At 39.7% G+C, this 19,601-nt stretch overlaps 1 protein-coding gene across 1 annotated transcript in view; it reads left to right on the forward strand.

Annotated features, from left to right (window-relative positions):
• Positions 1-19,601, forward strand: part of LOC109911903 (tomoregulin-1-like) — a 192,526-nt gene that overhangs the window by 147,325 nt on the left and 25,600 nt on the right. Inside the window, exons 5-6 of the mRNA XM_048613902.1 lie at positions 3,783-3,879; positions 15,587-15,735. Of these exons, the coding sequence (XP_048469859.1) occupies positions 3,783-3,879; positions 15,587-15,735 (246 nt within the window). The remainder of the gene's footprint in view (positions 1-3,782; positions 3,880-15,586; positions 15,736-19,601) is intronic.

Consider the following 19,601-nt stretch of genomic DNA (forward strand, 5'->3'; position numbering starts at 1 on the left):
GTAGACAGGGCAGTGAAGAACGCTTTTGGCACACTGGCCCTCATCAGTCAGGGCACTGAGTACAGAAGTTGGGAAGTTATGTTGTAATTGTACTGAGGCCGCATTTGGAGTATTGTGTTCAGTTTTGGTCACCTTGCTATAGGAAGGATGTTATTAAACTGGGAAGAATTCAGAAGAAATTTACAAGGATATTGCCAGGATTCAGGGGACTGAGTTATAGGGAGAGGTTGAACAAGCTAGAACTTTTTTATTTTGAGCATAGGAGACTGACAGGGGATCTTATAGGAATGTATAAGATCGTGAGACATATGGATAGGGTGAATGCACTCAGTCTTTTTCCCAGTGCTGGGGAATCGAGGACTAGAGGGCATCAGTTTAAGGTAAGAGGGGAAAGAATACACAGGAACCTGAGGGTGGTACACATATGGAATGAGCTGCCAGCTGAAGTGGTTGAGGTGGGTATATTAACAATGTTTAAAAGGCATTTGGACGAACATCTGGGTAGGAAAGGCTTAGAAGGATATGGGCCAAGTGCAGGGAAATGCTGTTAGTGTGGATGGACATTTTGGTTGGCATGGACCTGTTTGGGCTGAAGGACCTGTCTCTGCGCTGTAAGACTCTATGACTGTATGATTGTATATACTAATATGGACACGTTCAGAACACACAGTCTGTGGGATGGAGCGTACATGACTGTAGTTATGACAGTGTAAAATCACAATTGCCATTAATTAGCAAGAATCAGTAATTGTTGACAATATATATCAATGATTTGAATTTGAAGATCAAATATAATATTTCCAAATTTGTGTATGATATGAAGCTAAGCAGGGATGTGAGTTGTGAAAAAGATGCAAAGGAGAATTTGGACAACATTAGTAAGTGGGCAGGAGCATGGCAGATTGACTGCTATGTGGAAAAAATGTGAGATTACCTCCTTTGGTAAGAGGAACAGATGCACAGAGTACTTCTGAAATGACAAGAAGTTGGAATGTGTAAATATACAAAGGGACCTAGGTGTCCTTGTTGATAAGTCATTGAAGGCTAGCACATTGATGCAGCAAGCTATTAGGAAAGCTAATGGAATATAAGCGTTTATCACAATAGGATGTGAGTACAGGAGTGGTGATGTTTTGCTTCAGTTCTATAGCAGCTTGGTTAGCTGCACAGGAGCGCTGTGGCAGCTTCAGTCTCCTTATCTCAGGAAGAATATTTCTGACATGGACAAACTGCAACAAAGATTCACCAGACTTATTCTGAGGACTGGGGGACTGGCCTATGAAGAGAGATTGGGCAAACTGGACCTGTCTTCTCTGGAGTTTCAAAAATGAGAGGTGTTCACACTGAAATTTAAAAAAAGATATCATTTAAAGGCATAGATAGGATAGATACAGGTAAGATGGTTCCCCTGGTCCCAATTTAAAAACAAGGAGGTGCCATTTAGGCTGGACTGAATTGAGGATAATTTTTTTTTTCTCAGAGATTCAGAGGGTTATGAATCTTTGGAATACTCTGGCTTGAAGTCTGTGGATGCTCAGTCTCTGAGAATGTTTAAAGTAGACATTGATAGATTTCTCATTACTGACTGTGTAAAGTGTTATGATGATGGTGTGGATAAAAGACATTGAGGTGTTTAATCAGCCATGATCACATTAAATAACTGAGCAGGCTTAATGGGCTGAATGGACTATTCCTGTTCCTATACCTCTGTACCACTACAGTCTGAGTCTCTCTGCATTTCAATAATATTCTGCCTTTCTGTTCTTCCTATCAAAATGGACAACCTCATATTTACACATGCTACACTCCATTTGCCAAATTTCTGCCCACTCATGTAACCTGTCTAAATGCATTGCAAGTATTCTCACAATGTGATTTCCTACCAACCTTCATATCGGAAGCAAATCTGGCTACAATAGAGTTGGTCCCTTCACTTGCTCCATTAATAGAAATGGTGATTTATTAATGTCTAGTATGGATCCCTGTGGAATGTCTTTAGTTACATTTTGCCAACCCGAAAATGATCCATTTATTCTGACTGTCTGTTTCCTGTTAGATCTTGAGAACATCCAAATTATGTTAGTAACAATGTTCCTTCACCATCAGACACTTCATCCTGTACTTCTTGCTATCCCACCACTGCCAGATCAGGTTGTAGTTCTTGAATATCTGATGGCAGAAAAGCATAAGTTAAGGCTGTGGGGAGGAAGGTAACAGTTACATATTTAAACCATCTGATACGTGTAAGTGAGAAGAGGTTTTAGAGTAATGGTGAAGTGAGATGTGAGAAAGAGGTTTAGATTTCTGCATCGTTAATCGTTTCCTCCCTGCCCTGGCCAAGGCCTTTCATGGTTGCTGTAATGATAGCCACATACTGCCTGTAAGGGTGGTAGAAATAACTCCATAGAAGCCGGTATCCCTTCACCAAGTCACCCTTTATTTACACGTGGAGAATCATTAACACTGATCCATCTCCCTCACAGTCAGCTCTCAGAGTGAACAGAACCTCTGACACTGTGTTTATCTCTGTCAGCCAGAGCTCCCTGATTAGATCAGATTAACAGCCCCAATCAGGGAACTCATATTCTATGAGGTCCACCTGGCTGACCTTGTTACAATCATTACAGCCCCATAATATTTAAGAAATTTTTAGATGTCTACTTGCAATGGCGATGCATACAAGATTATGAGTCAAGTGTTTGATGAAATGACTGTAGAATAGTTACGTGGTTGTTTTTGACCAGCACAGACTCAGTGGGCCGAGACCCTTTCTCTGTGCTGTTGACCTCTATGATTCTATGACCACCATCTCCTCCCCCAGTGAGGACAGCACTGCAGTGTCTTCTGCTGATTGGCACTTCCACCCTTTTATTCTCTGCCACCTTGTCTTGCATGAAAGAAGGAAATATGACAGTGGGTGTAATGTAATGTGTTTGGGTAATATGGCTGTCATGGTTGAATAGCTGGCACTGAATTCAAGCTGTGAGACATGGGTGTCAGACTAGCAGTATTTCTAAGTGTGTGAAGGTGAAGTGAAACTACAAATGTTAGGAATACATCATTGATGAATTAGTGTGTGATGAAGTGAGCAGTTGGTGATATTAGAGGCTCAGTTGTAAATATATGGCATTTGGAGATGAATTGTGTGTAAGGTCAGTTGACCTGTTCCTGGATATCATCCAGGGCATGGGGGTTGCTCTGTTCGCATTGACAAAAACAGCCATCTGCTCCCCCACCTTCACAGAGTAGGGCATTCTGATTCTGTGTGGAGCAAAAGCCTCTCTCCTCCTGTCTACCTCCTATACCAAGGCCTCCAGTGCTGCATCAGATGTCCATGATGCATGCTCTCTTCTTGCAAGTCAGGTATTTCCCCAGTTCCTTTCAGCACCTACTGCACCTTTTGTAAGAGATGCATGCTGGTTTTAAGTCGTGTTAGCCCCATATAACTTTCCTTGCCCTACAGAGGCTTGTAGTCACTCAAGAGCATGTTAAGCACCAGATAGTTTGCTTCGATCATTTAAATTATCAGGACAGTTTTCTTGCTACTTGCATTGTAAGGAATGGTATGGGTCAATCCGACATTGCAATCATCACACTTATTCTTGGGGAATGATCGAAATTTGCCCACCAGTGCATCAGGATGCGTTAAGATCAGTGACAGTCATTTTCTTTAAGTATGCATAAAATTATACAACGTCATCAGAAGTATTATTTGTGTTCTATTTTACTTGTTAAATATGTTGTCAGAAACATCTAATCATCTCAACATTGTTTCTGTGCAGAATATGAAGGCTCAGGAACAGAAAGACGGCAAAAACATGTAAAGTGTGGAAAATGCAAGTACGGGGCTGAATGTGATGAAGATGCAGAGGATGTCTGGTAATTTATGTTTCAAAATGTAAAACATGACTGTAGGGTAAAACAAAAAAAGCAATAATAACTTCTATTTCAAGCAAAGCAAATAGCAATTATTTGTGAAGATGTTGAAAACCTGAACAAGGAAATCCACATTTCATCTTGTGACCTCATTTGCAAGCTATGATTTTTTTTGTGTAGGAATTGTTTGGGGTAGATTTTTATTGTGCTTGCCATCGATTTCAAACCTGTGAATACGTTTGTTTTGACTGATGAGCACCAGTGAGTTGAAAATGGATGAGAGCTTTACCTCACCTGTCAAGTGCTGGATTTATGCGGGATTGTGTGAAGCTCTATTGATTAAAAATGTCAATACAAAAAAATTAAAACAATATACCTATGTGAGCTAAATGGAAATAACATCAGAAAAATGAAAAATAAGGATACATACAATACAAATATTTTAAAAATGGGCAAGGATAGTGCAAACAGAAAAATATAGATAAAACCACATTAACATTACAGTGTAAACACTGTGCTTTCGTTCCTTTGTGGTCTATTCGGTTAGATTCTCTCTTATACACACTGGCCTAATTATTTTCTAGGCTTGTTTTGCCAAATATTAAATTTACATTCAATGTATGTACCATATTGAAATTGTATCCCGTAGGGGACAGGAGAAATATATTGATGTTGTAGGGCACACATATTCTCTCAGAGCACATCTATTTGACTGTATTGAACCTTCTAAAACTAATGTTTGTTAAAGTAGATTGACTGTCTCTTTTAGCAAGCTTATCTTGAATTTTGAAATAGAAAGCTGCTGAATGAGTGTCTGTGTATTCACCTTCATGAAACTGCAAACCATTGCATCTTTCTTTGTAGATAGTTTCAAAAGTATAATTTCATTCTGTGTTTACATTTCTCATTCATCAACAGCACAGTCTGAAAATTTATCAAATTTGATTTGCCAAATTTATCAGATGTGTGTTTATAGATTTCATGATGTGGTGAAAAAGTATTACTATGATACCTGAAATATATGATTTTAATCTCCAGTTCATTAAGTTTCTGCAAGTGCAGCACAAACATCTCTCAAAGACTCTGTATTATCCATCAAACAACTTTGAGGGTATACCCAAAGGGTTAAATTTAATGCTTATGCAGTGGTTCCATCCATCAGTCATAAAGCTAGGGAAATGTAGCTCAGCCATTTTTGGAAGTCTTGATTAAAGTTCAATAACATGGCAGGAAAGGCTCTGGCAATGTCTAGTAGGTAAAATGGAAACAAGTGAGGATAGTCCCACCGAGGCGGACAAGAGAGAAGAGATTTTGGAGGAGGTTGTTGCATTTGCCAGTGTCAAAGGCTAGAGAGATTGAGGAGACAAGGACAGTATAAAGAATTCTAAAGAATTATATATGTGACTTTAATGAGGCTATTTTAATGCATTGGGAGCTATGGAAACCTGGATGAAAACATTCAAACAGGTAGTGTCAGGAAATCTGGGTACAGATTTGGCAGGTGACAATGTATTCAAGGAATTTTGAACAAGCAGGGTATTTGACAATATCACAGTCGTTTGTGTTTACTGTGTCGACTGGAATGAACTGTGAAGGGAGGCCATGCAGTAAGCAATTTACTGGTTTTAAGGACAAAGGAACAGACTTGAGTTAAGATTAGAAAGGGTGTGGTGATGATGCTGGAGAAATTAGAAATGGGGTGAGTGTTCAAGCGATGGCCAAGGAGGTTTGGTTGATAAACAAGGTCAAACAGTATAGGCTGGTTAATGGATGGCCTCTATATTGATAATGACAATGTCTGTCAATTTCTCACAATTGTTCAAGATCAGGGTTAAAGGGATTGGGATTAAGGAAGGTCGGTGTTTAACAAATTTGGCCTTCACTAAGTTAAATGTCCTAAAACAAACTAAATGGGAGTTCACGTACCTGCTCTCTCCCCTGGTTTGGAAAGTTTCAGGTAACAAGAACTGAGGTGAAACATCAGCACAAATGATGTTGCCGCTGGCTTTTCCAGTAGCCTGCCTCCACCATGGTTTGGTTAGATTCATGATGATCAGGCCTGAGAAGTTACAATGCAGAGGCTGTAGAAGGAACAAAAGAGAATATCTGAATAGAATATCGGGGTAGGTCTGAGGGTATATTCTGAATAAAGAGAAAAGGATTGGTCAGAATATGATGTTTAAAGCATGAGAAAGAACCTGAGGAATATGGAGAGAGACCAAGATGTGACATGACAATTTTGGCTGCTGGGCAGGGGTGGTGGTGTACTGAGTGAAGAGCCTCTAATAAGGTACATAGAGTTGCTGCTCACGAACTACATTTCAGATAAAATCAAGCTGTCAATATTGTCATTGCACAATAAGGGCATGGATGGCAAAACCATTGATCATAAATGAACAGAATTCTACAGGGAAGTGTTCAGAGGAGTAGTGATTGTTGATCAAAAGACCTTGATGTATTGGGAAGGATTTAGAGAATAACAACCAGAACTCAGAGACTTAACTATGCATTATAAAGGAGAGATTTATGTGGCTAAAGTTGTTTCGATTACAGGAAATAAATTGAATGCAGGCAAACAATTTTTTGAAATGCACCATGAAATGGATAATGCAGATGCGAGCAGATATTTAATTTAGACTGTAAGCACAGACCAGAAAATGCAGGTTTAAAATTAACAAACCTTAAGCAAAAGTTGAAACGGGAAGATTTTTTTTTTGTTTCCCACAGAGCTATGAATAGTTATCAGTCCACAGAATAGATTTTCAGATAACTCAGTTAATTCTGTTTGAGTGAATATCTTAAAAAGAGTGCTGTATGAACATTTAATTAGCAAAAGGTTTGAATGCTGTCAGGATAAGTATGAATTGTGCAGATTCAATGCAGTGTAATTAAGATTAGACAGCATCCTGGATTAATCCTTCATTTGTCTTTTACGGGGAGAGGTGAGTGCCCACAGACAAAATCTTGATGCTGGTTGATACGATAAACTGTAGCTCTTATCGAAAAGGAGTGTGCTTCACAAGTATAATTACTTTTTCTTCTCCTTCCTGTCGTGATGTAAAGAAAGGTGAACAAAAGCCTTCAATCTTTACAGTGCACCTTGGGCACTTTTAGAGAGAAGTAGTGATGGAAATTGGGGCATTTGTACTTGAAACTTTCTGCAGTTAAAGAGATGAGTACATTAACCTACCCCTTTTTCAGCTTTAACTATCTCAGAAAATCGAACACAAAGTCAAAGAATGTGGACAAGCAAAATGATATCAAGAAATTAGCTATAGGCCCTCACAATATTCTGGCCATAATATTGAAGATTTGTAGTCTAGAACAAGCTGTGACTCTGGCCAAGTAGCCCCAGTACAACTATAACATTTGCATCTACCCAGCACTGTGGAAAGTTGCCCAGTTGTGTTCTTTTCCACAAAATGCAGGACAAATTCAACACAGCCAATTAATAATATACTCTCAATCATCAACAATCTGATGGAAGGGGTTGTCAACAGTGCTATCAAATGACTACTAGGGAACCTTAGCAAAACTGAAGTCAGTGGGAATTGAGGAAAATCCCTTGGGTCGAGTGATACCTAGTAAAAAGGAGGATGGTTGTAGATGTTAAAGGGTAATTATCTTCATTTCAGGACATCTCTGCATGATAGAGTCCAAAAGCCCAATCATCTTCAGTCATCACTGACCTTTTCTCCATCATAAGGTCAGAAGTGGGCATGTTCACTGCTGATTGCGCAATGTTCAACACATTTGTTACTCTTCGCGTACTAAAGCAATCTGTGTTCAAATGCAGCTAGGCTTGGACAAAACCAAGCCTTGAGTTGATGTGGCAAGTAACATTTATGCCTCACAAGTGGCAGGCATCGACTATCGCCAACAAGAGAGCCTTCAACCATCTCCCCTTGAGATTCAATGTTAATAACATCACCGGATCCTGCAGGATCACAATCTTGGTGATTACCATTGACTAGAAACTGAATTGGACCAACCACATAAATATTGTGGCTTTCAGAGCAAATCAGAGGCTGAAATTCCTGTGGCAAGTAGTTCTTTTTTTTTATTCATTCATGGGATGAGGGCATCACTGGCTAGGCAGCATTTATTGCCCATCCCTAATTGCCCAGAGGGCAGTTAAGAGTCAACCACATTGTTGTGGGTCTGGAGTCACATGTAGGCCAGACCAGGTAAGGATAGCAGTTTTCTTTCCTAAAGGACATTTGTGAACTAGATAGGTTTTTCCTGACAATTGACAATGGATTCATGGTCATCATTAGATTCTTAGTTCCAGATATTTATTGAATTCAAATTCCACCATCTGCTGTGGTGGGATTTTAACCCAGGTCCCCAGAATGTTATCTGGGTCTCTGGATTAACAGTCCGGTGATAATACCACTAGGCCATTGCACCCTCCCCCCACCTCCTAATTCCCTAAAGCCTGCCTAAGGCAAAGGTTTGGTGTGATGGAACACTCTCCCCTTGCCTGGATGGGTTACAGCTGCAGCAACAACAACGGGTGGCACGGTGGCTCAGTGGTTAGCACTGCTGCCTCACAACACTAGGGACCACCCTCCAATTCCACCCTCGGGCGACTGTCTGTGTGGAGTTTGCACATTCTCCCCATGTCTGCGTGGGTTTCTGCTGGGTGCTCCGGTTTCTTCCCACAGTCCAGAGATGTGCAGATTAGGTGTTTTGGCCATGCTAAATTGCCCAGAGTTTTCAGGGATGTGTAGATTAGGTGTTTTATCCATGGGAAATGCAGGGTTACTGGGAAAGGACGGGGGTGGGGTGTGGATCTGAATGGGATGCTCTTCGGACGGTTGGTGTGGACTTGTTTGGCCAAAGGGTCTGTTTCCACACTGTAGGAATTTGATGATTCTAGGAACACTACCCGTGTACAACAGCAACATTGCACCATCATCCTAATGATGCAAGGAAGTTGTTTGCTGTTGTGGGAGGGACTAGAACTGTGGGACACTGTTTAAAATAAGATTGCAGTGAGCGGATTCTTTTTATCTCAGGTCATCACTAGTTTGTGGAATTCTCTTACCCATGAAGAAGTAGAAGCTGGATCGTCAAACTTATTCAAGACTGAGGTTATTAGATTTTTCATCAACAAAAGAGATCAGGCTTTATGGGAGTCACACAGGAAAGTGGAAGTGAGACCACAGTCAGATCAGCCATGATTTTATTGAGTTATAGAGCAGCCTCAAAGGGTTCAATGGATTGGTTCTGCTCCAAATTCTGAGTTTCTATGTTCCTATCTATAAGAAGCACTGTAGCAACTTGCAACAGCACCTTGCAACCCAGTGACCTGTACAACCTAGAATGGCATATTGAGTGGACAGGAGCACTATATCTGCAAGCTGCCCACAAGCCACACACTATCATGAACTGGAACAATATCACCACAATTAGATCAGCCATGATGTTATCAAATGGCACAGCAAGTCCATGGAGTCAAATGGCCTAGTCCTACTCCTAATCAGTAATTCTTATGTAGGTATTTTCCACTTCTTGATTCGCATTCAGTGAGTATCATTGAACTCTCTCTCCAACAGTACTTTGTGTATAACTACAACACATGGACTGTACTGGCACAAGAAATGACTCACCAGCTCTTTCTCAAGAACAACGACCGATGGGCAAGTGCCCAGTAGAAGGTGTTGCAGATGATGATAATCATCAGGACTTTTGCCTTTAGGGGGCCTGGTTTTGGGCAGCCCTAGCCCTCTCATACGTGGCATCTAATCATAGCAAAGCCAACCCAGACAGAAGAGACAGGATGTGTGAGGAACTGCTACTCCAATCACAGGTTGTTTGTCATCCCCATTTGCTACTGATAGGTTAATTTGTGAGTTTATTGACATCAAAGGTGGGAGAGAGGCACTTGCTGACTGAGGAAGCCGTTTGAAAAGATAAGTAGCTGTGCTTGGGATTGTTGCCAGCTGGTATGAGTCCAGTGGTATTGGTTTACTGAGCCAGATTTGGGCCCTGGGGTGGTGTGTGTGCACTGAGCTGAGTCCAGACCCACACATGGGGGGGATTGACCCAAGTCCAGTCCTGAGAGAAAGGGGGGCTGAGTCCAGGCCTGGGGGTTGGAAGCAGGTTAAGCTAATTCTAGGGCATCAGCTGACTGTTTTGATCTGAGCCCAGAACTAAGCAGGTCAATGGGCACTGATCGAGTCCAAGCCTGGGGACAGTGTTGGGCATGCATGCATTGAGCCAAATACAAGCCTTTGTTGGAGGGGAGGAGGGAGGGGTTTTCTTAGGGAAAGGGTGAGGTGACAGATGGCGAAAGGGAGGAAGCTGCAAGGTGGGGAACAGTGAAATGAGATGGAGAAGTATGCAAGGCAAGGAAAGGGAAGAGCAAGATTAGAGAGTCGAGGAGGCTGCTGGGTTTTGGAGGGAGGGAAAGGAGGGGACTGCAATGGAAAGTGAATATTTGAAACTGTCAACAAAGGAACACTCAACTAACTGAGGGCCAGGAAAATGTAATATCACTGAGGTAATGAAACTGTTGAAAATGAATGTGAAATCTCTATCTTAAGGCTGCATAATTTTCAGGAACTACTATAAGGGGAAGCTGTATTGGATGTTATTATAATGAACATTGAGTCAATTGCTAAATTCAAATCTGAGATTGAGATTTGAGATGCAGTGAAAGCGTACTAGGTGCCTGATTAAAATGCTTCAGCTTTATGCATATGCAGTAGAAATGTAACGTCAAGGAAGGTGGCTTAAGGAGATAGCAATTTTCTGCAGAAGTTTCTGTTAATTATTTACTAAAGTAAATTTTGGCAAAAATGTATGTCTTTTGTCTTGCGCCAATTTAAATATCATGGTGTCTTGGAAATTAATGTTCCCTTTGTGTTTATGTGGCTTTAAGTTTAATAGAGGGTTAATAATTGAGGATATTGACGAATTGTTCTAATTCTGCTTCTATGTGAGCCCAAATACATCATTGGTCAACTCAAATCCAGAAGGTATTGTTGTTGCATCACCTCATAAATTAGTGCGACACCATTCTATAGGACCAAAATGCTTTGAGAAAGTGCTTAACAGAGTAAAATGTAGTGGGCATAAGGGGCTCATCGTCAGGGGAAACACCAGCACCCACAATTTATCATCCCAGTTGGCAATGCCCACTGTTTATAAACGAACAAAAATATGTGTGTGCAATAGTACATGAGAAGAATCAGAATTTTGGTGTTAAATACCTCTGAGCTGGATCTTCTTATGATTAATGTCACTGTTCATCAATCTTAATGGATTGCCACCATCTCAGTGTTATTACTGCCTGGGAGAACAACAAGAACCCAAAATACCAGCTTTCTATAAAGACAATGGATAGTTTAAATTGGGTACTTCTTTTTCATTATGTGAGTAGTTTAAAAAAATTAAAATTCAAATGCCCATAGAAGCGTAGATTTTCCAATCCAATTGGCAAACTGTGCCAACGTTGATCTTGGATCAGGAAATTGGCCAATCAACTTTTTGTCCTAATTGTGTCATTTTACAATGTGCTCCATTTTGGGTGAAGGTTATTCTTGAGAAAAATAACATGCAAGAAATTGGGTAAGAATTCAAAACATATACAAGTAATAATAAATATTTATTTTATCATGTCTCCCTGCCCTCCAGCCTGATAATGTGTTTTGTGAACCCACATAAAATAAATATTGTTGAAAAGGAACATCTAGCCTTCAGGAACTTGTTATCGTAAAAGTGGATTGGACTGTTTCCCACTATAATTTACTTTATTGGATTTGTAACTTCTATTATTTTTGGAGTGTTCTGACACAATTATTTTGGACATTCCATTTCTCATTTAGTTTCTGTCTGCTTTTACAATGACTGTATTCATAGAAACTGCAATTTTATTCACTATATTCAAAAGATAGTAACTCCTCTGTGAATCTACATTTTCTGCTAGCTTTGGAGTAGAAAGCATATATTAAGAGAAATTGAAAATTGGTCTACTTATACCAGAAGCACAATACTTACACAACTTCTTAGTTACACAACTGTTTCTTTATCACCTCTAAAACTGCAAAGCTCTCTTGTCTGTTCAACTAGTCTATTTTCTTTAAAGTTCATTTTATCCAAAAATCTGTGATCAGTTTACAATCATTGAGTCTGTTGCCAGCTCCCCCTCATTCAGACCCCGTAGCATTGCAAGTTTATTTCCACCTTGTGGGCAGTGAGTTACAGGTCAATGCCACTCACTGTGCAAAGAGGTTTTTCCTTACATTCCCCACTCCTTCTCTGCCCAGAATCTCTTGCCGAAACCCTTAATTCTGTGTCCTATAACCCTTGTAATCAACTAATGGCAAGAGATTTCCTTGTGCACCTTCCCTAAGGTTGTCTTAATCTTGTACAACTTTTTTAATACTCCTGTTCCGAGGCAGGGTCAATGGACCCGAAACGTTAACTGCGATTTCTGTCCACAGATGCTACCAGACTAGCTGAGCTTTTCCAGCAATTTCTGTTTTTGTTTCTGATTTGCAGCATCTGCACTTATTTTTGTTTTTCTTCTTTTAACACTCCCTTCGTTCTGCTTTACCCTGAAGAGAAAAGCCAAACCTTTCTAACCAAACCTTGTAGCTAAAACCCTCCTCTCACAGAAAATATTCTGGTAAGCTTTGTTTTCACCTTCTCAAGCACCGTCATCTCTTTCCTAAGATCTGATGACCAGAATTGGACTGAGCATTCTGGTTGGGGCCTAACCAGATCTTTATAAGGGTTCAGCTTTTCTCCCCTGCTGACGTAGAACATAGAACATAGAACAGTACAGCACAGTACAGGCCCTTCGGCCCACGATGTTGTGCCGAACTTTTACCTGAAATCTAAGGTCTATCTAACCTCCACCGCTACCTTATACTATCATCCATATGCCTATCTAATAGCTGCTTAAGTGCCCCTAATGAGGCCGACTCCACTACCCTCTCTGGCAATGCATTCCACGCCCCTACCACCCTCTGAGTAAAGAACCTACCTCTGACGCCTCCCCGATATCTACCTCCTTTCACTTTAAAACTATGTCCCCTCGTAAAAGCTACCTCCGCCCTCGGAAAAAGTCTCTGGCTATCTACTCTATCTATACCTCTGATCATTTTGTACACCTCTATCAAGTCACCTCTCATCCTTTGTCGTTCTAAAGAGAAAAGCCCTAGCTCTCTCAACCTTTCCTCGTAAGACCTTCCCTCCATTCCAGGCAACATCCTGGTAAATTTCCTCTGCACGTTTTCCAAAGCTTCCACATCTTTCCTGTAGTGAGGTGACCAGAACTGGGCACAATACTCCAGATGTGGCCGAACCAGGCTTTTGTATAGCTATACTCCAGATGTGGCTGAACCAGGCTTTTGTATAGCTTATCTCTGAACGTACTTATCTCTCAACATCAGCAAGCGGTTTCTCTATCCCAGCTGACCTTTTACAACTATGCCATGAAGTCTGTATTGCCTCTGATTAATCCTTCTGCCATCACCTCACCCTTCTATGTATTTAAATTCCAAAATCTACTAGTTTCCTGCTTGTTGCTCTAGTATCTGTATGTCCTGGTGCAAATGCTTAGTATCACCCCATTGATCCTCACTCCTTGTTATATTTGCTAAATTTTTTGACATCGCTACATATTCCTAGTGCCAAAACCATGGTCTTTGAACTGACTTTTAGGAAACACCGCCATTTACCAACCTTCAATCTGAAAAAAAAGTTACCTGCACATGAATCATTGTTTTTTTGGCCTTAAACCAATTTTTAAAATTCAGTTGCACCCAGGCTTTCCTGTCCCGTGAGCCTAAATTTTGTTAGCTAACCTTTTATGCAGTACCTTGTCAAACACTATTTTAAATCCATTTTCACAAAATGCATTGCAAGCCCTTCATTAGCATTCTCTGTTACTTCATCAGAAAATTCAATTAAATTAGTCAAGCAGGATATGTCTTTTACAAATCCATTCAAAAATAAACTCAAATCTTTCTATGTGCCAGTTTTTTTTTGCCCTGATCAATACTGTATGCAGTATTTAAAGTATGCAGTATTTAAAATACTGTCAGTCTTTTGAATAAATGCACAAATAGTACATCTTAAAGCATCTGATGAATAAGCCAAATACCAGTACCATTTACCATGCCAAGGTGTCAACCTATTGCATGTTTATTTCTAGTTAACACCCAAGCCGTCTTTGACTTTAACATTTGATGATCTATTTTACAGCAGCAATAAAAACAGCATAAGCTAAATAGTACCATGAACAGCCTTTTAAAGATCTTAAGGCACAAAAATGGAAGGGAAATAAATGAATACTGAGCCAAAGCAAACTCTGGAAAGGTTCGGTAAAAAAATGACCAAAGATGTGGATTTTAAAAAATATCTTAAAAGAGAGAGAAGAGAAAACAAAGAGGAGTTTAGGGAAGGAAAGCTAGGCTGTGGGGGCACTGAAGCTCAATATATGAATCCCCTCCCCTTCCGTGGTGTCCTTTCAGATTAGACTTTGATTGTACAGAAGGGAGAGGGATTGTGACATGTGTTGGAGAGGTAGAGCTCTGTGTCATTAGCTTGGAAGCTGACCACATAATGTCAGGAAGAGGCAGCATGTTAATGGGGAAGAATGAGATAATGGAGGAGAAGCACTGGAGGATGATAGCATGATTGACCATGTCATCAAATGCAAAAAGGTGAATGAGCTAAATGATCAAATGAACCCTATTAATCATGCAAAACAAAACATTATTAGATGTTTTAGGCAGAACCACTTTTTCATTTTTTCAGTGCATTTTTATTTTACTCTTTTGATAATCCTCAGAAATTAATGTTTTATAAAATGTTCCTTACTGTAACTTGAACTAATAGATCTGATTTTCGTATTTTACCCTCTTGCTATTGGATGCACGAGACTCTAATAACTATGACAGTGATTGTCCAAAAAAAGTCAGATTTTTTAAAGCGATGATGCATAAACAGCATATCTTGTTTTAAGTGTTGTGACAAATAAAGGCCATTCTAATATTTGACAAAATTATTCTTCATTTTTCTTCCTTTTCTGATCCCAATGTTTTTCAGAATCAACATCTTGAATTGTGGAAAATTCAATGAAAATGAATTGTGGATACTTTGACATTATGCAAAATAATACAATGCTTATGAGGCGAACTGCTTCAGTTGTATTAAATTGAATCATTAGAATCTAATGTGCAGTATTGCAGAATGCAATAGAATCGGCAAAGCTGAAGAGATACTGCAATGTTTATACAATGCAACTGGAGCTTAAAATTAAGACAAAGCCGGGGAAGTAATTCCTTTTAAATCTGCCCCCAAAACTACTTTTTAAAGTGCAGGCAAGTGAAAGAATACTTGCAACTCAGTCGCTGCTGAGAAACATCTGTGTATGGTAAGGATACACTGAGTTAGTAGAATCTCGTGTGATTTAAATAAAGCATGGGAGACTGTGCTGTTGCTATTGATTTTCCATCTTTCAGGCATAATAATTCCATCAACAATGAGATGATCAATTATGCCCGGAAGAGAAATGCTGTTACAGGGCATATACTCGAATTTAAAAGTCTGCCAACTGTTACGCTTTCTGGGTGTTACTGTTGAGCACGTGCAATTTGTGGCAATGTCCTGTGTAAAGATTCAATGTGATGTGTTTTGTACAGTGGTTTATACAGTTACTGGTACAATGAGCATTTTTTGGTTTTATCAGGTGTGTGTGCAATATAGACTGCAGCAGATTCAACTACAACCCGGTGTGTGCATCTAATGGAAAATCGTATGATAGTCCTTGCCTTGTCAAAGAAGCATCCTGCCAGAGACAGGAATGGATTGAAGTAAAACGGCTTGGTAAATGCCAAGGTAAATGAATACATATTCAGAAATGATGAATTGAGATGACATTCTCAGTGATGTGCTAAGATACAGACATCTGCTTTGGGTGACAAACATTCTGTAAAACATTTAATCAATTTATCCACATGCCAAATTTTAGAAATGATAAATTAAAAGTCATAGTTGATGCACCATTTAGCTCACACGTAATGTAATCGTTGGCATTTCATCTGGTCTTTTTCATTTCCATTCGATTGACGTACTACCTCAAAAAGTTTTTAACTCCATTCAATTGTGCATTTCTGCCTTTTTGAAGCTATTGCATATTTCAAAATTACTATATTTTCCATTAATAATTATGAGGTTTTAAATGAAAATATGCCACTCCTTTAATAGAACTTGTCAGCCTGTTTGTTCTCTGGTGAATCACTGGTTAGTGCATTAAGCTTGTCTCCAAGCATTAAAAGATGGCTCAAAAGGAGAACTAACAGGTGCACAGCAGGAGGTTAAGCAATAGGACTGTGGCAAGGTTCAGTCTAGGGATGACCTTATAAAGGGCAAATTTATAGGGCCATACTTGCCAGAGATTCAATTAAGATGTATAAGGCCTATTCCATGCACATCAATCTCTCCCCACAGGAAACGAAATTGAAAAGCTGTTTTGAGATTGTCACTAGTCTAGATGAAGAAAATCATTCTAAAAACATATAATTTTAGTTGTCAGTTTTGACGTGTTTATGAAAAAAGCAGCAGAGATTTGTTATGCTTTTGCAAATCACAAATATTACTTATACTAACATTGTTTAGTACAAAAGTATTTTCTATCCAAATTACACCTAACATAGTTGGATCTTTAAAACATAGTTGTAAAATAGGTGCTTGCATTATCACCCAAAATGAAGGGCAGGAATTGTGTATTCTCTTCAAGCTGGAAACATACTAATCATCATATAGGGTGAAGATAAACAGGAACATCTCTATCCATGCTGAAACATTCATGAGACCCTTTTTCACGTGCAGCTATGCTTGAGGTCCTATAGATTGGTTTGCATTAAGGCAGATTCCAGCATTGTGGGCAGAACTTTAAGAACCTAAGTCCTGGTGATCATCCAGAACAACGTAATGCTTGTTAACCTGAATGTGGTGCAGTATAATCCTTCCTGCCTCCTCTATTAAGCACAGTCCTTATCACAGTTTCTTTCAATTTCAGGTTCATTGCTCCATCTCTAATACCAGGCCCCTATCCCAATGCTTAGATTACAACCAGCTCCTCTGCAAGCACCCTGATCACGCATATTTGCACTGATTTCCAATTGCCTATACCCTTGCCAACACAATGTCTCATTGTCTAGGCCCCATAATCCCCTGCCTTAAACTCACTTGGCATCCTGGGGTTTCTAGAAATCTACACTGTGACCCAAGTGTCCAGCCTCTGAAATTCCAGACCCCTGACCTTAAACAAGAGTTGCCTCATATCTTTTCCCCATTCAGAGCCCTACAATCTTGTGGCACTAGCAGTGGCGTAATCTTTCTTTACCCAGTGGACTTAATGTGAAACCAGTTTTGTCACATTTAAGTCTGGGACCAAACATCAGCTGCCTAATCCAAAAATGGACAATCCTAAATTGGCAATCCTAAATCCACTAAATTGGCAGAAACCACAGAAAATCATCATAATTTATGTCAATTTCCTGGAGCCTCTGCCAATTTTCCATCGAAGTTACAGGTGAAAGCCTCCACAAAATTCTACCTTATTTTATATGGAGTCATAAGATAGTTACAGAGAGGAGAAGGCTATTCAGCCCACTGTGATCATACCAGCTCTCTGGAAGAGCATTTCAGCTAATTCCACTCTCCTGCTCTTCCCCACAGTCCCACAATATTTTCTCAATTTAATTATCCAATTTGCTGTGAAAATTGTGGTTGAATTTGCCTCCATTACACTCTCAGGCAGTGCATTGTGACATTAAACAAAAATTTCCTTATGCCGTTATTGCTTCCTTTGCTTATTACTTCCAACCATGTTTTTTGAACCTACCAGCAATGGGAGCAGTTTCTCCCTATTTACTCCATCCTAATTTTGAAAAAACTCTAGCAAATCTTCTCATAACTTACACTTATCCAAGGAATAGTGGTCCAGTTACTTGGATCTATCTTTATAACTCAACGCTATCATGTCTGGAATTCTTGTGCATTCTTTTTGCCCGTCTCTAATCCTAAAAGCAATGCCAAGAATTATATGAAATACTCTGGTTGAGATTTTTATCAGTGTTTGAAAGCAGTTCTCAATAACATCCTTATTTTTGTACTCTACCTGCTCTGCCAGCTGTAACTATTTGTGTGAATGTGCCTCCAGGTGGCTCTGCCCCTGCACCACGTTTAGGGACCTAGGTTCAATTCCAGCTTTGTCTGACTGTCTGTGTGGAGTTTGCACATTCTCCCCATGTCTACGTGGTTTCCTCCGGGTGCTCCGGATTCCTCCTGTAGCCCCAAGATATGAAGGTTAGGCAGATTGGCCACGATGGATTTTCCCATAGTGTCCAGGGATGTGCAGGCTAAATGAATTAACCATGGGAAATGTGGGGTTATGGTGATAGGGTGGGGGGTTGAGTTTGGGTGGGATGCTCTTCAGAGTATCAGTGCAGACTCGATGTGCTGAAAGGCCTCTTTCTGCACTATAAGAATCCTATGATTCCATGATAAGAGTAATAAAATAGATATAATATATTTGACATTCTAAAATATATTTGACATGTATTATATAGTAGCCTCAATGATTAAGGTAGGGAGTCAGGGGACAATTAGCTGAATAGATAGCATGCTATTTCCAAAATAGAAAACAGACAATGGTGACAAAGAAATTAATAAGAGTGACAAAGGGTGGGAAGTGGTGTACCAGAAGGATCATTGTTGGGAATAGGGTCACCCATAATTTACAAATTGATTAGGAATCAGAAATTGGATTACAGTTCCAAACTTGTGAAGTCTTTAAGATATTAACAGGAAGAGACAGGGTAGATAAACTGTTTCCACTGTTTGGGGGTTCTAGAACTAGGAGACATAATCTGAAATTTAGGGCCAGATTGTTCAGGAGAGTTGTTGGGAAGCACTTCTATACCCAAGGATAGTAAATGCTTAGAACCCTCTTCCACAAATGATAGTGGATGCTAGTTTAGTTGTTAATTTTAAATCCAAGATAGACAAAATTTTGTTAAGCAAAGGTATTAAGGGATATGGGCCAAAGGCAGGTATGTGGAGTTAGGCCACAGATCAGCCATGATCTCACTGATCAGTAGAACCGGCTTGAGGGGCTGAATGACCTAGTGTTCCAGGTGTACAGCAACACAAAGTGCCTGCTTAGATTAATAAAGCCATAAAATTAAACAATGTAGTTGCAATAATTTCTAAAGAGATAGAATTGAAAAGCAGAGAAGTTATGTTAAAATTGCAAAGAAACTCGGTTAGACCACATTTGAAGTATGGTAAACTGCCCTGATTTCCAATTTATAAAAAGGGAAAAGTTCATTGCAAGAATGATAGCGGAATGGGAAAATTAAACCCTTCAGGAAAGATGTAATGATTTCAGATTGTTATTCATTAAAAAAGATTAAAAAAAGGGTGATATAATAGAAGTCTTTAAGATTATGAAAAGTTTTGACAGGGTCATCATAGAGAAAGTATTTCAGCTTGTGAAGGGAAAATGTAACTTCAGGCCATAAATGAGATAGTCAATAATAAATCCAATAGGAATTCAAGAGAGATAGTAGGAACTGCAGATGCTGGAGAATCCGAGACAACAAGGTGCAGGGCTGGATGAACACAGCAGGCCAAGCAGCATCATAGGAGCAGAGAGGCTGACGTTTCGGGCCTAGACCCTTCATCAGAAAAGGCAG

The sequence above is a fragment of the Rhincodon typus genome, chromosome 2 (assembly GCF_021869965.1).
Source record: "Rhincodon typus isolate 14 chromosome 2, sRhiTyp1.1, whole genome shotgun sequence".
In the NCBI taxonomy this organism is placed as follows: domain Eukaryota; kingdom Metazoa; phylum Chordata; class Chondrichthyes; order Orectolobiformes; family Rhincodontidae; genus Rhincodon; species Rhincodon typus.